Genomic DNA, 25,850 nt, shown 5'->3' with positions numbered 1-25,850 from the left:
GGTAGTTCCTCACACACGCTTTAGTTTTCTATGGTTTGTTATCTAGTCGATCATGTCCCCAAATTACTGAATGTGATATCCTAAAATTAACTGTTTTTAATTGTAAATCACTTTTATTATTGTCTATTATAACCGTCTCTTTTTATGAGCTTATTCTTACTCTTTTTCTATGCTTAATTTATAAGTCAATGGTATATATCTTAGTTTGCTTTGATAAAACACGGATCAAAATCAGTTTGGAGGGGAGGAAGTTCATTTGGCTTACACATACTGATCACAATACATCATTGAGGAAAATCTGGGAGAGAACTCAAGCAGAAATCTGGAGGCAATGATTGAGGTCATGCAGGAAGCTGCTTTGTGGCTTTACCTCCATGGCTGGCTCAACTTGCTTTCTTTTTCTATTTTTTCTCTTGGAAATCTTATTTACAGTTCATATGTTATTCCCTTTCTCCATTCCCCCCCCACCCAGGAACCCCCTATCCCATTCCCCCTCCTCCTGCTTCTATCAGCATGTGTTCCCACCAACCCACGCACCCACCCACCCACCTACCCACTCCCACCTTCCCACCCTCGAATTCCCCCACACTGGGGCATCCAGTCTTCACAGGCCCAAGAATCTCCTCTCTCACCTATGTCTGACAAGGCCATCCTCCCCTATATATACAGCTGGAGCCATGGGTCCCTCCTTATGTGCTCCCAGGCTGGTGGTTTAGACCCTGGGAGCTCTGGTTGGTTGGTATTGTTGCTCTCCCCTTGCTTTCTTATAGCACCCAGAATCACCTGCCTATGAGGTGATTTACCATAAGCTTAGATTTTGCATATCAATCACCATTTGAGAAAATATCACCCAGACTTTTTCTATAGACAAATCTGATGAAGGCAATTCCTCTGTTGAGGCTTCCTATTCTCGGTTGACTCCAGTTTGTGTCAAGTTGAAAGCAAAAAGCAAAGCACAGTATACACAAAAAGTACTGAGTATGCTAATACTATAGGTACCTACCTGGGGTCTTGAAACGTACATAGAGTTCCACCAAGAAGGGTGGAATGAGAGGAAGAAGAGGGGAGAGGGCCTCAACACATCTGCTTAACAACAGCACAGTCCTCAGTCCTCTGGCTTTACTTTCACCCTGGTTATTGCTATCTCCTATGGTGGTTTTTCAACAGTTCAAACGATAACAACTAGGGTACCCCCAAGACTCATAAATGATAACAATTAGGGTACCCCTAAGACTTGTTCCTAGACCCCCTTCTCTTTTTAGGTTCTGCTTTTTCATGGTCATCCAGGCCTATGGTTTGCTGTACCATTTAGGTCTTCAATTTCATACTCTTTCCAGTAATCCAGTCTCTAACATCTATTGGTTTATTTGGTATCACCACACAAATGGATGCACAACTCAAAGCTAATCTACCCAGACAGAACTCTGATACCTTGCAACAGAGGTCTTGAGAACACCTGTTCTAATGCAGCAATCCAACAGTCATTGCTGCATCACTTTCTCCACAGTTCATCAAAGTAGGTTTATGTGTCTGACATTTTGTGATATTGCTTGTTTTTGTTCATGTATTTCCATTGGGATATTGGAATAGGGATGGGATTATCCTGTCTGTTCCTCCATGGCATAGAGCCTGATATCAGATCCTGGGACGCCTTATGGAATAAATATCAGTAGGTATTCACACTAATCTCAGTCTCTCATCTTTTTGGACTGAGTCCTATTTTATTGTTTATTTAAAATGAAATAGAGTAAGTAAAGCTGAAAATCCACGTTTGCTCTTTGTCTACATGCCATTTTACTGTAGAACTATTAGGAATTTGTTATAGCAACAATAATGTGACATATTTTGAGCTCTTCTTGGATTCAAACAGGGTACTTGATTATATAATGTATTTACTAAGTTAAGTCTCCGAATAAGTCATGTTGTCATCTTTATTCGAAATACAAGGTACTTGAGCTGTAGAATGTTTCTATTTCCTTCTGAAGTCCACAATGCTAACTGACATCTCATTTGACTATCTCAAGCAAACATCAGACATCAGCCACCTATGATAAGGAAGATGTTGGCTTTACTGTAAATGCTTTTGCATAAACCTTCTAATAATTTCTTATGGTACCAGAGAGGGCAGTGGGGGGAGCAGTGAGTTATCAACTTCTTACAAAAATGACCTGATAAAATATTGGTAGCAAACCCTGAAAAACTTTACTCAACATCATTCCTGGAAGGAAGAGTGAGCCAATAAGCAAAATCACTTCATTTTCCCATCTTCCATTCAAAAAGAAATTAAGAGATGCTCAAGGCTTTGCAACCAGGAAAATTAGAAAGGCCAGCTTTGCTGACCAATCAAACCTGGGTTATAGCTTGACCAATTTGTTATATTATTTAGGAAATAAAATTAAACCTAAAGTTGAAATTATATATTTCTAAGGCACTTATAGATTCAAACAGGAGGGGAAAATTAGGAAAATAAAAGACCACATAGACTAAAAGACTTGTATAATCTTAAACATCTGAATGAAACTAAAGAGAAAAAACAGTCTAGGTGTCTAGATAATTGAATACATTTTAATTTCTCACTTGTCATTTTGTACACCATACAAAAATGCCAAATCACATTATATGGTACTTTAATACCATATAATTAAATACCATATAATTGGATACTAATAGTTATTAGTATCCAATAGATTTTCTCAATTTTTTCAGTTTCCTATATTAGGCTGTTAAGTGTAGTTTTATGCATTTGGAGGTTAAACTCTTTCTATAAAACTGACTAAATGGAATCTTAGCATTTAGAATGGCCTTTAAAATCATAACAGCGATAGTTTACTTTGCACAAGAATGGAAACAATAGAGGGTTAGCATCTCAAAAAAGATTTTAAAAAAATCACTTGAGCAACTAATGTGTTCAGTAACTTCATGGTAAATGCTGTGGATTAGCTTCTTTGATTCTATATTGATTGTTTAGACTAAGTAACTTTGCCCAAGGTAGCCTATGGTAGGTGTAAAAAAATCTAGGTGGTCTAGCTTGGGAACTCATCCATGTTGGCTTCCAAGGAACTCACAGTTCCTGGGAAATATGGGTGTGCATAGAGATATAAACATATATAGGTGTGTATAAGTGTATAGGTGTATACACTTGTATAGGTGCATATATAAGTGTATATATACATTCATATATACTTATCCGAGTTCTCTGCCCCCTAACACTCTGAAATTCCCCAATGCAGCAGTTTTCTTTGTCTCTGTTTTAACAGAGACGTTTCAGGCTGGGAATGATTGTGAACACTTGCAGTCCTAGCTACTGGGGAGGCTCAGGCAGAAGAATTAAGTATTTGAGGCCTCTAGTTTTATTGAGATTTTATATGGTAGGGCTGGTTGGGGCGGGTGGGTATGGAGGCACTGGAGGAGAGGAGAGAGGGGAAACTGCAGTCAGGATGTGTCTTAGTTAGGGTCTTACTGCTGTGAGCAGATACCATGACCAAGGCAACTCTTATAAGGACAGCATTCAATTGGGGCTGTCATAGAGATTCAGAGGTTTGGTCCATTATCATCAAGGCAGGAATATGGCAGCATCCAGACAGGCATGGTGCAGAAGAAGCTGAGCGTTTTACATCTTCATCTGAAGGCTAGGGTGAGGGTCTTATAGTTCACACCCATAGTGACACACCTATTTCAACAGGACCACACCTTCTAATAGTGCCACTCCTTGGGCTGAGGATATACAAACCATCACAAGGTATAAAATTAATTAATTAACTAATTAATTAATTAAAAAGAGAAACAGTGACACAAAAAAATCTTTCTAAGGTGTACTTATACAAGTGTTTACACACCTTTATAAATAAAAATAAAATAGTAAACTGTATATAGTAAGCATGTCAAAAAATCTTAATTTGATATACAATGCCGTCAATTACTATTACATTTTCTTATAAAATATAGAACCTTCTTTTTAAAAAACCAAATCTGAGGCCTCTTTGTTCATGGGCCGCCACCACAAAATAAAATGAAAATCAAAACAAACAATCAAGCAAACACAACTCCTTGCTTGAAAATTGGCAATTGAAGGTGTGATGCTGCCTGCCACAGTGGCTTGGGGACTGGAAAATAAGACCTTGCCATCCTGTGTCACTTGGGATCTTATTTCCAATTTACTGCTATTGGTTTTTGGCATTTAGAGTTGTACAGTGGTGTGTGTGTGTGTGTGTGTGTGTCTGTATGTCTGTGTGTACATTGTCATAGGCATATGTTGGATGAGAGGAGCCGAGCCATTGTGGACTGTGGGAAAGTATATATGGCTGCCATCTGATGATGGTGGAATGTTACTTAGGGCAGCCAGCACCTTCTGAGTGGTGTGAGAGAGAATGAGTCATACAAGAACATCATTTTATCTCTGCCTACTCATAGGCATATTGCCAAGTTTTGTTTTAGTCTTTGGGTTCTACTCTTCAGATTCATAGGAAAAATGATATTTCTGAGATACTTCCCATAAGAATTAGAATGATTATTGAAAAGACTTCACTCTCTTGAGGATAGGCATCTACTTTATTTGCTATTGTGTACCAGCAACTAATCTGCTGGCTGGAACAGAATCAAGACCTAATACATATCTGCTAGTGAATGGGTGAATAATAAATGTTTTGGTTTTGCTGGATCAGATTCTGTCTCAAATCATTGTTTGCCTGGGTCACTGAGTTGCAATGCTGGCAACTCAGATTGTGTTGTGGGATATTTTTAGAAACAAGGTTCTCTGACCTTGTCTTAGTTATGTTTCTATTGCTTCGATAAAACATCATGACCAAAATCAACTTGGGGAGGAAAGGGTTTAACTCATCTTACAGCTGGTAGACCAGCCTCCAGGGAAGTCAGTGAAAGAACCTGAAGACAGAAACAGATGCAGAAACCATAGAGGAACACTGATTACTGGCTTGTTCCTCCTGGTTTTCCCAGTGTGTTTTCTTATAATATCCAGGACCACCTACAAACAGGTGGCTCCACCTATGATAGACCGGCCAGCTCATATCAATCATCAACCAAGAAAATGTTCTATGGGATTACCTATGGGACAATCTTCTGGAGGCATTTTCTTAATTAAACTTCCATCTTCTCAGATGACTGTAGCTTGTACAAAGCTAACAAAAGAGCCACCCAACATAAACCTATAGCAAACCTACCCCCAATTATAATTTTAGGGCCATGTAGAGACATTATTAAATCCGCAAGGATTTAAAGACAGAATGAAGTGGGAGTAATTCATGAAATAAGGCAAGCTGTTACTCTCCTAGGGTTTATATTGTTTAGGTTAAGCAAGAAAACAAATGACAGTGTAACACAGCTGGTGGCAGCACATATTATAGAAAAACAAGAGAAGTAGAAATAACATGAAAGATGTGCCCTAGATAGCATGGACCCCATGATCAATCTTTCCCGGGGAAAGCATTGTTGAGATCCTAGAGGCAATTTAATGAGGGTTTCGGAAGGCTTGCTTCTATTAAATCAAACTTCTCAAGGATTTCAAAGATACTGAAATCCTAAAGCACTGGGGAAATTATTTTTTTGCTGTTTGCTTGCTTGTTTTAGCAGTGTAGAATCAAAAGATTGAGAAAATTGAGATTCTGGAGGACACAACCAGATTAGAAAAGGTTACACGATTGGATACTTAGGGCTCATTATCCCAATTTATCGTAAGAATGACTATTCATTTGAAATATTCTTATGTCTTTATGCAATATGAGGCACAGAAAGAGCCACAAAGTAGTAGCTTTAAATTCATCCAGCTAGAGATGGGAAACCCAGAAGTGAATGCAAACAGCTAAGGCCAAACTACTTTCTTCCAGAGTTATCTAGGGGTTGCCAGAATCTGAAACCTGTTTTAAACCACTAAGATACACTGTTTCTTTCAAAGGTGAAATAAAATATAAGGATTTTTTTAAAGGGATTTTTTTATCTTTAAAAATAACCCTATAAACCTGGTGGTGGTGGCACACACCTTTAATTCCAGAATGCCAGAGGTGGAGGCAGAGGCAGGTGAATCTGAGTTCCAGGGCAGCCTGGTCTACATAGTGAGTGCCTGAACAGCCAGAGATACACAGGGAAACCCTTTCTCAAAAAATAAAATAAGAAGTAACCCTAAAATTTCTATAACAGAAAGATATGGTATTCCACACAAATCTTTTATTTTTTGAATACATCAAATTACTCCAGTTTCTGGGACTTTGGGCTTAAAGGTCCTTCAGCCTGGAATGGCCTTCCCTAAGCATTTTATGTGGCTGTGTTTTTTTTTTTCCTCCCCAGTTAAATCTTAGCTCAGATGAACCTCTTCACAGATGACTTCCATGTCTATTTTATTCCCACTGCTCCCATCCCTTAGTTTCTCTCCCATCCCCATCCTATTTCTGTGTTCTTTGATGCCCTTATCCTGACTAAAGTTTCTGGTGTCTGATGCTCCCTGTGTTTGAGTTCATGTCTATTCCTCCCGTTGAGTTCATCATGAGTTCAGTGGCAATGGCAGCTTGTTTACTGAAATTTCTCAATCCTCTCTTCTGCCTGGCACATTACAGAAGCTTCAAATGCATTTGTGAATATGAAAAAATGTAGGCATATGGTGGATAACTACTATGGGGGTAACCAACAACTTTTTGTTTAGATTTGAGGGCTATTCCACAGGGAAGAATCCTCTGACACCAGAAAACCCACCAAACACTTATAATTGAGGAGATCATAGACCCTGAGGGGAATACATTATTGTTGCTTAGCTATATGGTAAGAGTTCGAATGGCTCATAAATATCTGTTATACCCATGGACATATGCTACTCTGAGCTTTATTCAGAGAAATGTCTCTTTGAAGTGAATTACGGTGAATGTAGACTTTGGGAGCCCCAAGGTGTTAAGGATAAGTGAAGTTGAGGCTTAGTCTCAAAGAAGATATTTATATCACCTCCTTTAGGGCTCAGGGCACACTGCAGAAGTGGTGCTGAAAGAATGTAAGAGCCTGAAGACATGGAATCATGAACTCATAACAGATGTGGTTACTGGCACCTGGCCTGAATGGAGATTGGCCTTGCCAGAAATCATCTATGGGTAGGGAAGTGGGTCATGGCACCCTTCCACTTAGTGAGGATCTATTGGCCTCTGAAAGATTCTGGGAGGAAGGAAGTCATTGTCTTCAGATGTGTGTTTATTGGTGAGCCCACCAAGCTCCAATAAATAGTTTCAAACTCATGGCCTCAGATATGGCTCTAAGTAAAAGTAGATGAGTCAGAAAACAAAACAAAAATTCATGAATGTGGAAAAGATATTTCTAAGCAGGAAAGGGTACATATAGAAGGGTATTATATAAAGGTAGTACAGGGGGATCAGAGAGGGCAAGGAAGGAAAAAATAATCCAAATGGAGTGTTTACATGGAAGAAAGAAAACAAGTATGAGAAAAAGGGAAACTTACATGTTGCTGGTGGGGACACAAATTAGTGTGAGCACTATGGATATCAACATGTAGGTTCTTCAAAATCTATAGGTCTTTCATGAAACCACTCCAGGGAATTTACCCAAGTAAACATACCATAGAAGATAGAGATATTTACATATGAATGTTTATTGCAGCACTGTTAACAATGACTAAGATATGAAACAATTCAGGAGGCCATCAACAGAGAGATGGATAAAGAAAGTGTGGCTTAAACGCACAATGTGATTTTTTTCATTTGTGAATAATAATAAAATTATGTCAAACGATGTTAAGCAAATTAAATCAGTCTCAGAAAGAAAAATATTGTGTCCTTTATTTCATTTATGGTTTCCAGATTTTTAACATAGACACATAAAATCAGGTATGTATTTATGACATGAAAGTGGAAGCAATAATGTTCAAAGAACAAGCAAAGGGAAGAGCTCGGAAGGAGGTGGTGGTGAGGGCAGGGTGTATGCTCAAAGTACACTGTGTACTTGGCATATTGAACTCAGTGGAATAAAATGCCAAAGGGTGAATGGAAACATTCAATTAGTTGACATCATTCTTAGGGTTGTAGCCTACAGATGCCAGAGACCTTCATGTATCTAGAGCATATGCCTACCATGCTGTGCTGAATGGTGGTAGCATCAGATAGGACAGGAGAGACCTACAACTGAGGTCTGAGACACCCTTGTGAAAAGGTACCTATAGTGAGTCGTTGCGTTAAGAAGGCCATCAAAGGGGCAGTTTTGTGGGGTTTAATGAGAATGGAACTCACAGGCTTATAGATTTGAACACTTGGTCTCCAGACAGTGGCTGTTTGGGAAGACTTGTAACCTGTTGAAAGAGGTATGTCATTGAGGGTGAGCCTGAGGTTTGAGAGTCTCCTGCCATCCGCAGTGCACTGTTTCTGCCTCCTGCTGGTGGGTGCTTTCCTCTTGGCATGCATTTGCCCTGGCATAAAGGACTCTATCCTCAGGGACCATAAACCCAATTAAACCCTTTTCTATATAAGTTGCCTAGGTCGTGGTGTTTTATCACTTAGGACACCTATTTGTAAGATGTATCTATACTTACGTATATGCAAAGTCATCAGTTTAATTTTATCTGACTCTTTTTATGATTTATCTTCTTTCCCTTCTCATTCTTGCATGTGTGTTGATGTGTGTGAAGATGTACATACACACATGTAGGTACACATGCATGTAAAGGTCCAAGGTCAACCTTGGGTGTCATTCTTCAAGAGCCAACCACCTTAGTTTTTGAGACATACTCTTTCACTGGGGCTTTGGGGTTCAGTGGCTAGCTGGGCAGTGCGCTCCAAAGATGTTCCTGTCTCTCCCTTTCTAGTGCTAGGACTGCAGGAGTTCACCACCATGGCCATCTTTTAGAGCGAGTTCCAGGGCTTGAACTCAGATCCTCACGCTTGAGCAGTAAGAGCTTCACTTCCTGAGCCGTCTCCCCACCCATGGGTTGCTGACTTTTAGCTTTTACTTTAACTTACACTTAACAAGTCACGTGCCTCTCCCTACCAGAATACACAGCATCAAAACCTCTCATGCCTTTGCCACACAAGAAGTGTTCTGAGGCATTCTCAGGAAATATTTAAGAAATGAACAAAACATGGGCTGGCGGTCTATTCTGCCTGTGGCAAGAGCAGGAGGGAGGACAGAGGATGAAAAGGTATAATCTGTGCTAGCCCCACACACTTTATACTCCTTTCATTTGATTGCCTTGTTTTGTTACAAGTCCTAGGAACATAGCTTTAATAAGCTGAAGTTTATTTAGAGCAGAAGACCCCCTTCTCCCTCTGCAATGTAAACTGAGCTCACACAAAGCAAGCAGTTCTTTAATTGAAGGTTGCCTATTATTGGGGCCTCTGACACTCACCAAACTCACTGGGTCAGTGTAATAACCTGACAGTGCTGTATCAAATAAACAATGCTGTGTGATATCCGGGGTCCCCATGCTCACCTATGGGATCATTTCCAGGTATTATTTCAGCATGGATTTATCTGACTAGGAGAGAAAAGTGCAATTTCTAAATAGAAGAGTAGGAATGGCCACAAAAAAAAAGTAGGTCTAAGGGAGGCTGTTCTGAGCAGATCCAGCCAAGCTCAGCTGGGTCAGACAGGGGAAAATGCAGGCTGGCACAGTGTCACACTAGAGATTGGAACAGGAGAAACTACAGGGCATCAGTTCTGATACTATACGGCTATACTAAATCCCTAGGCTGAGTTCTCTTCAGACTGGCCCCGAGAACTAGTGAATTTAAGGGGCTCCATGTGAGGAAGCATGAGATACGCAGTCTGGTGTGGAATTCGTAAGTGCCCAATATGAGGAAGGAAGCACTTAGGAGAAGCTTCTGGAAGGTTTAATAACTTTTCAGTTTATTCTGTGCGTGTGAATAGGGCCAAATTCAAAGAGCTTCATTTACAAAATTGTAAAGTAATAGTGCCATTGCATAAACTTTGCTCAGCTATTTAAAAGTAGCAGGAAGCTGAAACTGGTCCATTCCCCAGAGATTATCAAGATGCATGCTATCAGTGTGAAGGGAAAGAACCTTCACAGCACCTCCAGGGAAGTTTTCTTGCCCTGGAGAGTTTCTGCTAGTATCAGAGTATCACTGGATGGTGGGTCAGGACTGTGAAGAATAAACTGCAGAGCCGAGGGTGCATGAGGAGGGTTTGAGCACAAGCCATTTACAGATGAGCTGTGTGGTTTAGGCAACTCAAGTAGATCTCTCCATGAAATGATGGGTCAGGGTTAAACGGCACTGTGCGCACCCTTCCAGTTCAGGCTCTGTGATGAAAATTTTCTGGAGTCCCCAGGACACTTTAGTGCCTCTGAAAAATGATCTGTGCACGATCCAGGGAGGAAATTAATCCTGCCCTTCGGCTTCTGGGTTCAACTCAAAAGCTCTTCTATCAGCGGGACTTCAGCAATGCTCTCGCCCACTGAGACTTGGAGAGCAGCGTGCCTGTCAGTAAAGGTCACACCTCAGACCCCGTTCCCCTCCGTTATCAATGCTGATGCTAAGTCTGGAGTTTCCTCTCTCTCTCTCTCTCACACACACACACACACACACACACACACACACACACACACACACACACACACACACGGGGGGGGGGGTGAGGTCTCTGATCACATCAATAGTATGAACCTTTCCTTTGCCAAGTAAGGCAAAGTATTGTGCTTTAGATTTCTTCCCTGAAAGGCACTGGGATCCTTTTAAAAAAAAATGGAGACTCTTATGCCCCACTCAGGACCTACTAACTTTAAGAGGATATTGAGAGAAGTAAATTTCTTTTTGTCTTTTAAAGATTTATTTATTCTTATTTTGTGTGTGTGGTTGTTTTGCCTGGGCAAATGTCTGGGAACTATGTGTGTACAGTATTGATAAAGGGCAAAAGAGAGTGTTAGATAACCCGGAACTGGAGTTACAGACCCTTGTGAGGCCGCATGTAGGTGCTTGGAATTGAATCCGGTTCCTCTAGAAAAATAGTCAGTGTCCTTAACAGCTGATACATCTCTCCAACCCTCCAACCAAGCAGTGTTGATCATTCTTACATATGCCAAGCAACAGTTAGAAAGCATTATCATAGAAGGGACCAGAAATACTTAATCCCACTTGCTTACTGCAGCTAGCTTCTCTCAGTCAACACAGAAGCATCACCTCACAATCCAAGTGCCAGATGCAAGGGAGAGCAAAGATGTGAGGTGCCTGTTATCATGGAGTGTGTGCTCTAGTGACAGGAAGCAAGTAAGTAGAAGGATAGTATTTGAAATGAAGCAAAGGACAAGTAGAGTAGGGGACACTCTCTCAGATAGGCAGAGTCTGTCTGTGTTTGGGATGATAATGTATAAAGACAGAAGTGAAGGACACACCATATCACACAGGGCCTCACAGGCTGTGGATGGACTATATCTGTTCTGGATGAATGACAAGACATTGGCAGGGATGTAGCTGGGACAGGCACTACAGTATTTAAAGTCTATGCACTCTATGTGTGATTTATTCTTAGGTTGCAGATAACTGTAAAGAGTAGATTGGTGGGAATGGAGGAGTAACTTATATAATACTCTTTTTTTTCCTTTTTCTTTTGTTGTTGTTGTTGGTTTTTTTTTTTTTTTTTTTTTTTGAAATAGTATCTAAATAGCTCAGGCTGGACTTTAACTCATAATCCTCCTGCCTCAGCCTCTGGAGTGTTGGAATTACAGACACTCATCACTATGGCTAGTACTTTATATTGATTTTCATATGACTTCCTATTCCTAGCTGAGGTCTTGTGAGCAACCCTGAATAGGCATGTTACTTAAGAATTGAGACAAAGAGAAGAACATATCTAGTCTAGGCAGCACAGTACTGCTGACCCTGGTGGCAGGGACATGGGTAAGATGGCCCTGAGGTTGGGAGCATGGGAAGACTGATCCTACAACTTGTCTGCCATGTGGCTGAAGGAGAGATGCCTTCCTCCCTTCCCTATCCCTTTGCCACCTATGGCAGGCAAGAGAGCTGTCCCTAAGGTAATGAAGATGGGAGAGCTGGCCCTGCCTCTCACTAGCTATAGCACTGGAGAGAGTGTGCTCTGCCGTTTACATGGGCAGCATAGTAGAGATGGCCCTGGTTGCTGGTGTGGCAGGTGAGCTGGCCCTGTGGGCATGAAAGCAGAAGATCTGGCTCTGCCCCCTTTCTGGCTTTGGCATTGGATGAGCTATCTGGGGGCAGTGGTGCTGGAGAGCTCACCCTGGTGGTGTGGGTGTGGGAGAGCTTCCAGCTGACCAGCTCAGATATCACCCAGGCCCACATCTAGGACTTGGAGTTGGACCACCTCAACATCTACCTCAGTTGTGAACTGCTGGAGTGTGGGAAGGGGCTGGTCCTGCAGATCTAAAGCTGCAGGATCTCCAGGACACAGGGAAACAATAGGATATGCGAGAGGAGTCCCAGTGAGGATCCAGTATTGATAGAGTAGCAGAAGCCAGAGGCCTCAAACCAGACCAAGGGGAAACTGTGGGATACACTACAGCTTCCACAACAAGATTTTATTTTCTTTTAGTGAAAAGGGCAGAGGGCAGGTATGAAGGCATGGGAAATGTGTAGAATTGGAGTGCATGATGTGAAATTCAAAAGAATCAGTAACAAGTAAAACAAAAAATGTGTTTTCTGCCCAAAATGAAAGAATGAGAGGAGAGAGAGAGAGAGAGAGAGAGAGAGAGAGAGAGAGAGAGAGAGAGAGAGAATTGGGATGAAGAATAAGACAATTGTTAAGGACAAGTCTTATATCAAAGCATGAGACTGTCTACATTCAGAAATAGAAGCGCTAATCCCTAGTGTGACTGGCTGTGTTGGGAGATTGAACCTTTAAGAGATAATTAACGTTAAAGGTGGAAAGGTGGTCATCAAGGGGTGGGCCCCGATCCTGTAGGAATGGCATACTTATGAGAAGTGGTAGAGATACAAGAGTGTATATAGGGAGGAAAGACTCAGGGAGAAGGTAGGCACGTGTAGGCATGTAGGTACAGAATAGAGGCCTCTCTGTATGCCTCTCATCTCTGTAACTGAAAAATTAGTCTGTTGGCTAAGCTCTAACCACTTCATGCATAAAGGTAGGGCCGGGTTGGCTTTGCTTGGTTATTTTCACACATATGTATCAAATCAGCCTTTCTAGGGTACCTAGTATGTGCTTTGCAAACATTTCTTACACAGTTTCTCAGTAATACTGAGATAGAGCTTCTGAATGTTCTCCTATAGGTAAAGGAATAGAGGCTTAGAGATAGTCTGTTGGCTAGAGGAAGCACTTGTGTTTCAGAGGCAAGACTCTGATAGAACAGACCCATCTGTATTGGAGATGACAGAATGAAACCTGAAGCCACCTGCCCTGGGTTCAAGTCCCACTCCTACTGCTTTCTAGCTGTGTGGCTTTGGGCAGGTTGTGTCTATGGTACTCAATGTGTATAGGTATCAAACTGGGGGAAACTTCCCTTTCCAAGGGGTTATTAGAACTAAATGTGTGCTAAGCTGGGACTTGAATGTGAAACATCCCAGAAATTCCCCAAGGTTTGAACACTGTGTCTCCAGCTGGTGATGCTGCTCTGGAAGTCTGGTGAACCTTTAGTGGTGGAAACTTTGTGGAGGGACCAAGGCACTGGGGCAGACCTTGGGGTTTTACAACCCAGCCCTATTCCCTGTCTTGTTGCTGTTTCCTGGCTGTGGACACTAAGTGACAGGCCAACTCGTTCCTGTGGCCATATCTACCTCCCTGCTATGATGGATTATGTCCCTTCTTAGGGTACATAAGAGATAAAATAATCCCTTCTTGAGTTGCTTCTTGTCAGATATTTGGTACAATAATGAGAAATGTGCCTAATACAATGAGCTAATTGATTGAATCATTAGAATTAGACGTGGCACCTACATTCTCCTAAATACTACAGTCTTAGTTAGGGATTGTATTGCTGCTATCAAACAAGATGACCAAAAGCAAGTTGGGGAGGAAAGGGTTTGTTTGGCTTACATATACACAAAGTAATCCACCACCAAAGAAAGTCAGGACAGGAACTCAACAGGGCAGGAACCTGGGTTCCTCAGCCTGCCTCCTTATAGAACCCAGGATTACCAGCCCAGGGATGGCCTCACCCACAATGGCCCTTGATCACTGATTGAAAATGTCTTACAGCTAGATCTTATAGAGACTTTTTTTTTCTCAATTGTATCAAGCTTTCTAGATGTGTCAAGTTGACACCAGACTAGCCAGCACAATGGCCCTGGCAGTTATAGCAGGCTACTTGAAGGAATTTGAAACCACTGAGTTTCCTATCCATCCTGCCATCTGTTTCATAGGACCATGAGAAGACAGAGTGATAACTAAGATAGAGATTTGCTAGCCTTTGCTTACAAGACTGGCTTTTGGTTCTTTCTCCCTGAACCTCATTGCCTACAGATGAACACACAGCTGAGCAACTGTGCAATGCTATCTAGTGGTATTGGTTCAGTAGCTTTGGCTTCCTGAATAGACAAGATCTGAAAGCATTCTTTGGGATTCTGTCCTAATGCAGCCGTTCTTGCTTTGTAAGTATCATGCTTTCAAATACGAAGCCTGAAAGAGAAACCCCCATTCCATGCCTGTAATATTTACTGACTGTGTCAAAAGGAACATAGAGATTCTTCTACCATTCATTGAAAATAGAAATCTCTCTGGATGTCAGGACAAGGGACAAGTTCCCATATTATTCAGTCATAGTCACAAGCAAAATTCAGGCATTTGGAGTGCATATTGAACCCATATATGTCTGTTTACTCTAAGGAGACAGCAAGGACTCTTTTTAGAGACCTGTTTGGTGTGTCCCCTCCATGAAGTGTGTTATACATTGTTTTTTCCCCTAATCTTTTCAGAAAAGTTATGGCATTTTTCAAATCTGTTAAACAACCTAACCATTGTTTCCTGAAATTTATACCCTGACATAATTTCCAGTTCCTCTTTGGTTTGAATCTAAACTCCATAACTCATGTCTACAGACACATAAACTTATGTGGCTCCAGAACCTTAACCTTTCCCTCTTGGTCCCTGTGTGCAGCCAATTGGCTTTCCTTCAATCTTTTTGCATTTGACTTTTTTCTCTGTGCCAAGCATCTAGCCCAGTCTTAGGCATGCTGAGCACAAACTCTGATACTAAGCCACATCCAAGCCTTTCCTTTACTCTTGATTCACCTTCACTCTCTGTTGACTGGACCTCAAACATGCTCTCCTTGACCTGGAAAGTTCTCTCATTTTACCTCACTCAGTTCTATTTGTCCTTCAGATCTCAGTGCAGTGAATCCTCATCAGGGTCATCCTCATCTTCCTCTGCATAATGAACAAAACCTCATCAGACCTTGCCCTAATGCCAACACTCTGCCTCACAGTGTTGTCACAGGTTACAATGAGTTTATCTGCCTCCCACAATGGCAGGAGCAACATTTATTTTTAGTATCCACTAACCATCACCTTGCTAGCATCTGACACACAATGGAGATATTCTTTACTTATCTGTATGTAGTTTTTGAATGGACAAAACAGTATAGGAGTGGCTCCACTTACAAAGATGCTCACTGGTCTACCATTTCTGGAACATTGGCATCCCATGAATCACCAGCAAGACCTATAGCAGGCTTCCCTAAAGTACATCATCGAGGCTATAAATAGATTTATCTCCCATTTGATTTTCTTGCTCACTGTCTTTTCAGACACTTAGGAAAATAAAGACCTTGGCCATCTCAGCTCTCTTTTCTCTTAGTCCACTCTGCCTATGAGGAAACAATGACTCAGAAAACTAATGGGCCAGGCTCCATAATGACAACAATGATTTCACTGTCTGTGATTTTCCTATTAGACTTCTAAAATTGAGTCCCAGTGAAGGAAAGGCCTAAGGGTACACGTATTAGGAAGAAAATATGGATCCACAAACATAAATCAGAACAACACTGACTAGTGTGGGGTACAGATAAATACCAGAGAAAGTGATAGTTTGAGAGAATCAAAAATGAAAGCAAATTCCTTTGGATGAGGACATGGTGGATTGGAAGGAACTCTGGCTGTGCAATCAGACAAACTTGGCAACCTCCCTGGAAAGACCTGGACAGAGAAGCCCTTGGAGGAAGCAGAGGTACTTAGGTGTCTGCCTGGTACATTTTGGTCAGCATTACTTGTCTTTACAATAAACATAAAAAGGGAACACTGTTTCTTCCATTTTAAAGTTGGATAAGCAGACATGTAGAGGACCAGTAAGTTTAGGTCAAAAGCAGGGATCACCAGATTCTTATTGTTTCCAACTAAATACATCAACTGCTTAGTCACCACTTGGTGTGTTCACCTGTGCAGTATGAGTAACAGTATACAGGATTGCTGTGAACATTAACCTTCATGAGACAACACAGAGAACCATGAACACACAGTTGGCTTTGATTTAATATTTTCTGTTCTCCATGTTTCCTAGTGGATTGTGAGTTTCTTACAGATCTTATTATATATTTTTGTAAATAATTACTGCTTACAGGTATGGGAAGACACAGACAGAGGTTGTACTTTACACAGGGTATGTAACTTCACCCAACAATAGCACTGCTGTCACCTGCCTATTACTGTGTCAGATATCTGACACAATCAACTTATGAAGGAAGAAGGCTCACAGCTTTGACCATCTCAGGATGGATATCGTAGGACCTATATCTCCATTGCTTAATGGCTTATGGCAGCATAGTCCATCCTTGAAGTAGTTCCTGGCAAGTCAGCTCACTTAGAAGCCAGGAATAAAACAGCAAGAGGAAAGGGCTGGGGGTCCAACTATTTCCTTCAGTGTATTCCTTTAAATAATATAAACCACCACTAGGTTTTACTTCTTAAAGGTTTCACTATTTCCTAATAGTGCCATGGGAGGGGAATCAGTCATGAACATTAGCCTTTGGAGGGGGCATTCCAGATAGCAACGACAGCAAAGAGGTTTTACTCTATTCCAAGTGGCCTCTCCAGCACAGAATTAGTCAGCTTCTGAAGGCATGACAGGGTCAGGAAATGACCTGAATCCAGCTCGCCCTAGGCCCTTTCCCATCACTGCACCATATTCAAGCACACAGGCCAGGCGTTGATATCTGGTGATTGTGGAGACAACCATGAAGCATATTAATATTAACAGATACTGTCGAGTTAATCACCATTGGGTACCACTCCATATACTTGAAATGAATTATTACATTTACTCACTAGAGCAACTGTGTGTTGGATGCATACATTTTATTCCTCTTTTATATGTGACAAAATTAAAGTCCAAGGAATTGGCTTTCTCTATGTTAGGTAGACATTTTAGTCAATACTCAAATAATGAGGCTTGAAGAAAACTCACAGTTACCTTGTAGCAGACCAATACTGAACAGAAGGTAGCTGACTCTCCAGAAGGGCTACGCTGACCTGCATTCTTCCCAGGACAGATTCTGCCAGCTATCTTTAGATGCCTTTACCAGATACAGAATTTCTTTAGTTGCAGGATTTTATTCTATCATTTCAGGGGACCCAGTTGAGCTTTTTTTTTTTTCCAGGACTCTCCCTACTGTGGTTATTTAATTCCGGTCTTTGACTCACGTACTTTTCTGGGAAAACCAACAATATATATCTAGAGTTCCCATGTCCAGGAAATCCAGCATCACTGAGTTATGATATAGTCATATAGATTGCCCATGGGTGAATCTTATGCACAGTGTGTGTGTGTATTAGCATTTTAAAGTAGAAAGAATCTCATCTTTCATTTCACCATGCACTAAAGACAATTTCTGATATGTGGTGGGGCAGATAATGACCTGCCTTCAGTGCCAGTCAGTCTGAGCACAAATTCTGATAGGCTATGTTTTAATCTAGTAGCTTTAGGTACTTTACCTAACTAGCCATTCTTTACCTTATATGTTCATCTGGCCAAAGATACAAAGGTGATATTTTTGTGAAGTAGTGACTGTATTCCTAACACAGATATATAACAAGCTTCTAGATAATGCTAATTTTATAGGCAAGCCCCTCTCTCAGAAATCAATAAATAAGAAGCTAGTAATATTGATATATGACTCCTACTGTGGCAAGTGAAACAGGGATAAAGAAAATGACATAATGCTCCATCCACTGAATATATGAAAACATTATGCTAGTTGCTTTACAGCTCCAATTTTTCCATTTTCATAACCACATGTTGCTACTGTTAGAGAAGGGATACAGTAGTTTAATAACTGAAAGCCTTAGGTCATTATCAATGTAACAAGTAGACCTCAGGGATGTCTGGTTTCAAGCAGCACATTTCTCCCCACATCATATGAAAACATCCTGCAAATAGTCTTTCATATGTTCATTCATGCAGCACATAAATGCCCATTATACACTTACTATGAGCTAGGGACCATGATGGTTGGAAACCTTTGCCATGGTACGTGTGTAATTGGGGAAAGCAGGCAACAAGTAAGTTAATCAGTTCAGAACAAGCAAGGAAAGACAACTGCTATAAAATAAAACAAATCAGGGTAGTATAAAGGGAGGAAAGAGGAAAGGGAGTTGGGGGGAGGGAGAGAGCTTAAGATTGGCTGGCCTCAGATGGAAGACCAGGAAAGGATTCTCTGTTGTAGAAACATTTTGTGAGATGGATGTGATTAAGCATGATTGGATTGTAGGTATTTTTAGGAGGTTAAGCCCAGGGGGATTAACCACAGAATTGGAAGATGACTATGGAAGAAAGTAAGAAACTGTGGACAATTCTAAAAAAAAAATTGGGGGGGGGGCTGGAGTGACTTGAAGAGTGGGGTTTGCTTTTATTTCTTAAGCTGGATAAATATTCTGAACAAACAGGTTTTCTCCAGGGCAGAAATGAGTTGTTTTGAGATTCCTACTACGCTTTCAGTTAGAACTGTTGGGCAAACAGAATGTACCCGGGGACTCTAAGAAGGGGCGGGGGGGTGGTGGATAGATAGAGAGCGCAAAGCAGAAATTTAAACCTAGAAGGCAAGACAACAAGCTCTTAGGAAGGAAGCAGGGATCCCATGATCCTGTAAGGGGGATGCGGAGCTTTGCTCAGAGGAAACATGACACAGATAATTAGATTTATTGGTGTGAGGATGATTTAGATTCTCACAAAACTCACCTTATAAAATGATGCAAAGAGGAAAGCAGAACAAACAAGGGGGAGAGAGTGAGTGTAAACAACTCTTCCAAAGTTTTTTAAAAAGGTGGGCAAGGAGATCGGGCCATGGCTGAAGGAAGATAGAAAAGATCAGGAGAGGAGTAAGGCCAGATGACTTACCATGTATGTGTGGATTGCATACAATGTTTCTGCAGGAAGAGAATGAGGTGGGCATAAGTGCAGGTCTAAAGTGAGTTAAGAGAGGGAATGAGACCTTCCCACAGTGGATGATCAGAAGGCCCACTCATCTACTGTTCACTGGTTTAAAAAAACATGCTTAAGACATAAAGCAGTATCAAATGACAATACAATCTTGTCCTGTTTGATTGTAACAAAGTAACCTTGTTGTAGCTATTATCACTTTTATGTTTCAGAGAAATGCACTATGCTTCAGAAAGGGTTTTAAAATGCAGGTATATATTTGTGAAGATGAGGGAGATTGATTAGAAAAAGAGTTGTTAGAGAAAGCTGTGGGTGGAGGTGCATTTGATGTGGGCTCTGAGGAGTAGGAGGCTTCTAAGTATGTGGAAAGGATTCAGAAGAGAGTTTAAAAAAACGAAAAATAAGAAAGTCTGTAAATAACAAAAATGCAACGATGAGTCTATTCTTTGTATGTACTCTGGCATAGGACTGCATGAGTTCTAACTTTTGTTCTCAACAGGTGGGAGGCTACAGACAAGTTACCCAGCTTCTCAGAGACCCAATGAAAACAGGGGTCACCTCAAGATAGTTCTGAGAAATAGGTACAAATAACCATGTACACTTACATCCATATGCACACATAGTAGAATTACAGAATCAGCATTCACTTACCTTTACATTACAATTATTATGACATAGGAATGAGTTACAAAATCATGCACTTGTGTGCATAAGGGAAGTGGTTTCCAGCATGATTTTTAAGGATGTCATTGAAAGATACCCTACTCCAAGTTGACCTTCTCAGTGAAGAGTCATTATGGACAGAATATGGGTGAGTGTGTTCATTCACTTTCTGACTCAGGTTGTCTTGAAAGTCTAATGAAAGTGAGTGGGCAAAGTCCAGGTGGCTCCTAGCTGTCCAGCACACAGATAAGTACATAGATAAGGAGAACCTTTCGATACAATAGAGAGGCTGTCCTCACGCAGACTCAGAAGGAAGTGTGCAGGGGATATGAAGGCTAGAAGGGATGTAATGTTAGGGTCCAATGGCTTAGCCTTGGATGTTGACTCTGTTGGTTTATTAAGTTTGGACTGAGCTAATTCTTCACTTAAAACATGCAAATAATGGTATTCAATAATAACGGCTATTGTGAAGAGCAGGCCAGAGACTCCAGACGTGGTCTCTGGCATCCGGTCGAAATCCCCAGGCTTCCTGTTGGTTGTTTGTCTTTTTTGTGACTTGCTTGTCTTATCAACTCTATGACTGTAGTTTGTATGATGCACATACTTCCATTTTTGAAGTCTTGATGTTTTCCTAGAAAGGCTTCTTTTAGATCGTTTTTTTTTTTTTCCCAGAATGAGTGGGGTTTCGTACACAGGAATGTGACAAGGACAATTCACTGAAAATGGGGCACATGCAAGGCACACACCCTTGTTCTTTTACAAAAGGAAACCCCAGTTTGATTGGGTAATAACCAAAGAAGGTTCCAGTGTCTGCTCTCAAATTAGGCTCCAAAAAAATGATCACCAAGTCTCCCTTTATTTCCCTGGCCTGCCTATTCCTTTGGCTTTTTCTTCCCCTCTGGCTTACTTGCTGCTTTGACTAGCTTCTTTCAGCTATAATTTAGTTATCTCCCCAATTCTGAAGCCATTTTTTCCTTGGATGATTCCTCTCCTACCTAGGGGAATAAATAAAGTGATACCTTAACCCAGTTCTACAGAAGCGAAGACAGGGCAATAGCATTGTCTGGCTATCCTTATTTCTGACTACTCCCTCTTATCTCAAGTTAAAGATCCATAGGACCAATGACTCAGTCATTGACTCGATGGCTCAGTCAATAAGGTACACATATACAAGCTTGACAACCCATCTGATGTCCAGAACCAACATGGTAGAAGGGAAGAGTTGATTCCACATGCACCAGGACACATTCTCAAACAAACAAACAAATATGACCTCAAAGAACAACACTGCAGTAAACCCTGTGTCTTAATGTGTGTCTGCTGTAGCTCCCCAACCTTCAATACATAAGACAACTTGTGTTTATGTGAGTGCTATGCTTATGTGTTTATTTTCAGGTGCTTTTCCCAATATACACTCATGATTTTGCATTTCATCTACACGATACTACCATATGTGTCATCTTTCTAGTCAGTGAGAATTAACCCATCGTCTGTTATGAACTTGGGATTATCCTGGTGCTGGAAGTATAGTGGAGTACAGTTATGCATGGGCTTGCTTCCACAAAGATGTCAGACAGTGTCGCAGGGTAACAAACATGTCATAGCAACTTATTCACAAATGACAAACTAGGTACATTCTCTGAAATGAAGAAATACAGTCTTAAATAGCTATGATGAGCTGAGGTTCAGGGATGGATTACAGGCTGGAACTGGCAGTTGAAGTCTAGAAAAACAGTGCATTATGGCAGAGGGAATTCCTAAAAGCCTGTGGTTGGAGGGAGAATGTTGAGGGCTGAATGGACTTTGTGGCCAGCAGCCAGACATGATGGAGATGCTTAAAGCCAAGCAGGAAGAGAGGTTGAGAGATAGCAGAACAAACAGGATTTTAACTACAGATATGTTTGAGAACACAGGATGGAAGGCAGAGCATTTATTTATTTACTTAATATAATGCATGCATGTGAATGTATGTGTACACATGTATACAGAGGCCAAGCAATATTTAGGCCACTTTATTTTATCACTCTCTACTTTAATACCTTGATATGATCTCTCACGGGACCAGAAGCTTGTTATTTGGGGGAGTAAGTGAGCTCTTCATTACAGGTATACTTTGCTGTGTCCAACTTTTTATATAGGTGCTATAAATTTGAACTCCAGCCTTTATGCTTACAGAACAACTTTTTTTTTTTTTACCTACAGGACCATCATCTATCTATCTATCTATCTATCTATCTATCTATCTATCTATCCATTTTTATGTGTATGGATGTTTTGCCTGCATGTATGTCTGTATATCACCTGCATGCCTGGTACCTGTGGAGGCCAGAAGAGGGGCTCAGATATCCTGAAACTGGAGTGACAGCTGTCTGTTAGCTTCCATGTGGATGCTGAGAATTGGATCTAGGTCTTTTGCAAGAGCAGAGAGTGTTCCTAACTGCTGAGCTAACTTGTCAGCCCCAGGACTCCATATTGTAAACAAATCATCCTTACTACGCTATAGAGAGACAAGCGTCCACCTGCTGGATTAAATAACAGAGAAAGAGGGAAAGATAAGAAGAACTCATTTATGAGGCTCATATTCTTGATTCACTTTCTATATGAAGTGTTATTTTGTGTTTTGGGCCAGTATTGAATATAACAAATTCAATGAACATAAAGGTCAGTTTGCCATTACTATTATTAATACCCTAATTGTGACATTCTGAATATTTTTCTTTGAAGCCATCCTACATAAACCAAAGTTCAGAGAGGGAAACACCTAATAGCCCCTTGCTGGTGTGCAGCATAGGCAGGGTCCATCCCAAACCATGGTCTTCCTTGTGTGGGGAAGCAGCAGCACCAAAACAACGTGAGGAAGACCATGCAAGTCTTCAGAGTACGAGGATTCTTTCCCTTAAGAAGCCCAGAGACACTTTAGGTCCTAAACATATTTTAGAACTACTTGTAGGAGAATTTGGTTGAGGGGGGGCACTTAATATTTACTTGCCTTTCTGAGGAATATTCAAAAGTTATTCATTCTTCACTTACCTGTAAAACTAAAGACGGCATTCATAGCCGGAAATAAATAGGTTAGTGTAGACTAACCGGTTGCTGAAAGGAAATCCACATTAAGACAAAAGCAAAAACAAACTCAGAGTCGTTATGACATGCTTTTCTCCACAGGAGAACTTTAAATAAGTTAACTAGTTTGGGGACACACAATGGTGTGTATGAGGAAGCTGCTTGGGACTGGAGATGGCAGAGCAAAGAAAATGTGAACCTCTCAGGAAACATGGGGTACTATAATCAAAGCCAGACAGTGCCTTGTCATATTTCATTCTCAGCCACTGAGGGATGAGGGCTTCTTATTTCTATATTACAAAAGAGATTGGGTGCAGAGCAATTAAGTATAGTAGGGCAGCTGGCTCAGTATCTGACTCATGTCTTTGCCATTATGTCCCAAGGCCTGTCCACGATGTTATTTTGATGGATGCTTTTCTCCTACCTATTTGTCTTCATTACATTCACAGTGAATTCAAATACATAACTCCTTATTTCCATCCTTAAGTCTGTTTATGGGGGTGAAGCAGAAGTTTGTTTTTGTTTTTTGAGAGAGAGAGAAAGTGATGTTTCTGTTTTGATATAATTAAGTAAATTGGTTTGAAATCACTCCTTTGGTAGCAATTTTGTCTATTTGACCAGAGTATTTAGTTTGATTAGTGCACAAAATACCAACTGAGATCAAGTGTTTGCCTTTTCAGAGTCTAAGCTGGGAGGAGAGAAGAAGGGAGCCAATCAGAATATAAAGCCATTTAGGACCCTTCCAAATGGCTTTTGGTCTTCTGTATGTAGAAATTTCTGGAAATTCTGATCCATGCCACTTTCTACTACCCCCTTCCTCAATATACTCAATATATATATATAGGAATAAATGTAGATATTTTTAGGTTTTATTTAACCCATGAGAAAGAAAAAATCCAATGGATCATTTGCTTCTTAGCTATCAATAAATGTAAAGGGTTACACATGGAAATATAAAGATAAATCATGTAAATAACCACCCCAATTCTCAAATCTAAGGTCACCCCAAACATGTACTTCCTTTTCCAATAGGAAGTGATCAGAAATCCACTTCATGAAGAAAGTCTGATTGTCTCATTTGCTATACACAGCCCCAAGTCCCAGATTCCTATTGCAAGGATGATAAATAAGGGTGGTTTCAGAGCAGGCAGGTCACCTACTCTATCCAGGAAGATGATGGCCTCAGAGTCCTTTTCAATACAGTTCCACTTTTAGGATGACCACTTGAGCTGAAAACTATCCAGCTTACTTGCTTTACATGAAACTGCACTTTCCAGAGAACATCAGACCCAAAGAAACAGGCAGATCACACAGGGAAGACAAACAACCAGCTCCTTGCTGGAGAAATGCTGAGATCTGCAGTGCTTAGTGGAAGAGGTACTGCCAGATGTTTACAAGGCGCACGCACATGTGCACACAGAAAGTACACACCCATGTATACATGTCATGTCCGGCTAGAAGTCAACGGGGCAGTGTAAGACAGAAGCACAGACCAGGGAAATTCTGTACAAGGCCTAGCCCATGCTCCTTTCATGGAATTAACTTGGGAACCCCACAAAAACAGATTTCTAGAAAGTATCAGAAGTCAGCAACCCAAGTACAGACTGAAGTACTCCAGTGCAACAACCAGCGCTCCACAGTCACAGACTAAGCTAATTCTATTTTGCTAATTGCTTTCTTGGGCATGCACCAAGTTATTAAGCAGACATTGACAAAACAGAGCTAGGATAAATGTATGTGGCAGCACCCACTGACTGTTTTCTCTCAGCACTAGTTCCACTGACTTGTTTGCATGTTAAATGGAACGAGGGAAATTGATGAAATATTTCTGAATGATCTTCAGAACCGCTGCCAGCTTAGAGATCACCTTTGCAACAGTATCCTGCTCTTCAGAAAATACTTCCCTCTCCTTGGAGGAAGCAGGCTGATTTTCGGGAAACAGATCTATATGTCAGATGCAAGCTTTCTCAGGAACGACAGTCATCTCGTAAGCTGCAGAAGCAAGCGGCGTCAGCAGAACCTGTGGGAAGTCAGACACCAGCCCACTTTGTCCCACCCACCCAGACACTCTCCCCCTCTGATCTGTACCTTCAGTGTGGCAGCTGGAAGAGAGGATGGTGTTTGGAGGTCTGAAGATATAAGGCAGGTAACGAGAGAAGCATTTCATCTTCCAAAGGAAAAAGAAAATTCTAAATGAAAAACCAGTCTCCCGAATCCATAAGGATTCTCTCAGCCTTGAAAGCTGGCTACATCACCAGTATGTTTATGTAGGTTCTCTCCCAGATCTGCAGAGCTGGGAAGCCCAAGGAATCACTGGAGATGGGTCCCATTTTGCCATCAGCGCCAGGAAGCAATGCCTTTACATTTCTGCAGGCAGCTCAAACTCAGAAGCCCCCAAGCGAGCTGGGATAGAGCCTCTTCATTGGCTGAAGCTCCTCCGAGCAGGATTGCTGAGTAAGTCAGTCCTGCCTGTAAACACACGCTGAAATGTTCTGCCTGAAGCCTCTACCTTTCCCTGCGTGTCCGTTTCTCAGTAACAGCAATGCAGCCGGACACGGGAGTGGTGAGGATAAGTGACCATCTCCTATTTAGCTGAAAGATCAGATTAAACAAAGACAGCATAGTGTTCTGCCCTGGAGGGGTTGGCTATTCACAGGAGCCACCCGCAATGCCATGGATCTCAGGAATATTAAAGTACAGTGCAATGAAATGGGTCTCTGTCCTGAGCTTAATCTAGATTTAGTTCTTTTTTCCCCCTTTTAATTCTAAAGATCAAACAATAGGGCCATTTATCATTTAGGTGAAGCCAAAAGCTGAG

General features: G+C 41.2%; 1 protein-coding gene across 2 annotated transcripts in view; it reads right to left on the bottom strand.

Annotated features, from left to right (window-relative positions):
• The window catches only part of Ppp2r2b (protein phosphatase 2 regulatory subunit Bbeta), a 400,180-nt gene extending 374,554 nt beyond the window's left edge, over positions 1 to 25,626 (bottom strand). Inside the window, exon 1 of one of the 2 annotated variants that reach the window (XM_034518041.2) lies at positions 25,121 to 25,626. In XM_034518041.2, coding sequence (XP_034373932.1) covers positions 25,121 to 25,199 — 79 coding nt within the window. In that variant the 5' untranslated portion in view covers positions 25,200 to 25,626. The remainder of the gene's footprint in view (positions 1 to 25,120) is intronic. The other variant, XM_034518043.2, reaches the window with a different exon arrangement.
• Positions 25,627 to 25,850: the final 224 nt, after the last annotated feature.

Source organism: Arvicanthis niloticus, chromosome 14 (assembly GCF_011762505.2).
Source record: "Arvicanthis niloticus isolate mArvNil1 chromosome 14, mArvNil1.pat.X, whole genome shotgun sequence".
Classification (NCBI taxonomy): Eukaryota; Metazoa; Chordata; class Mammalia; order Rodentia; family Muridae; genus Arvicanthis; species Arvicanthis niloticus.
The sequence above is the reverse complement of the archived record's forward strand: the minus strand, read 5'-3'. Positions and strand labels throughout refer to the sequence as shown.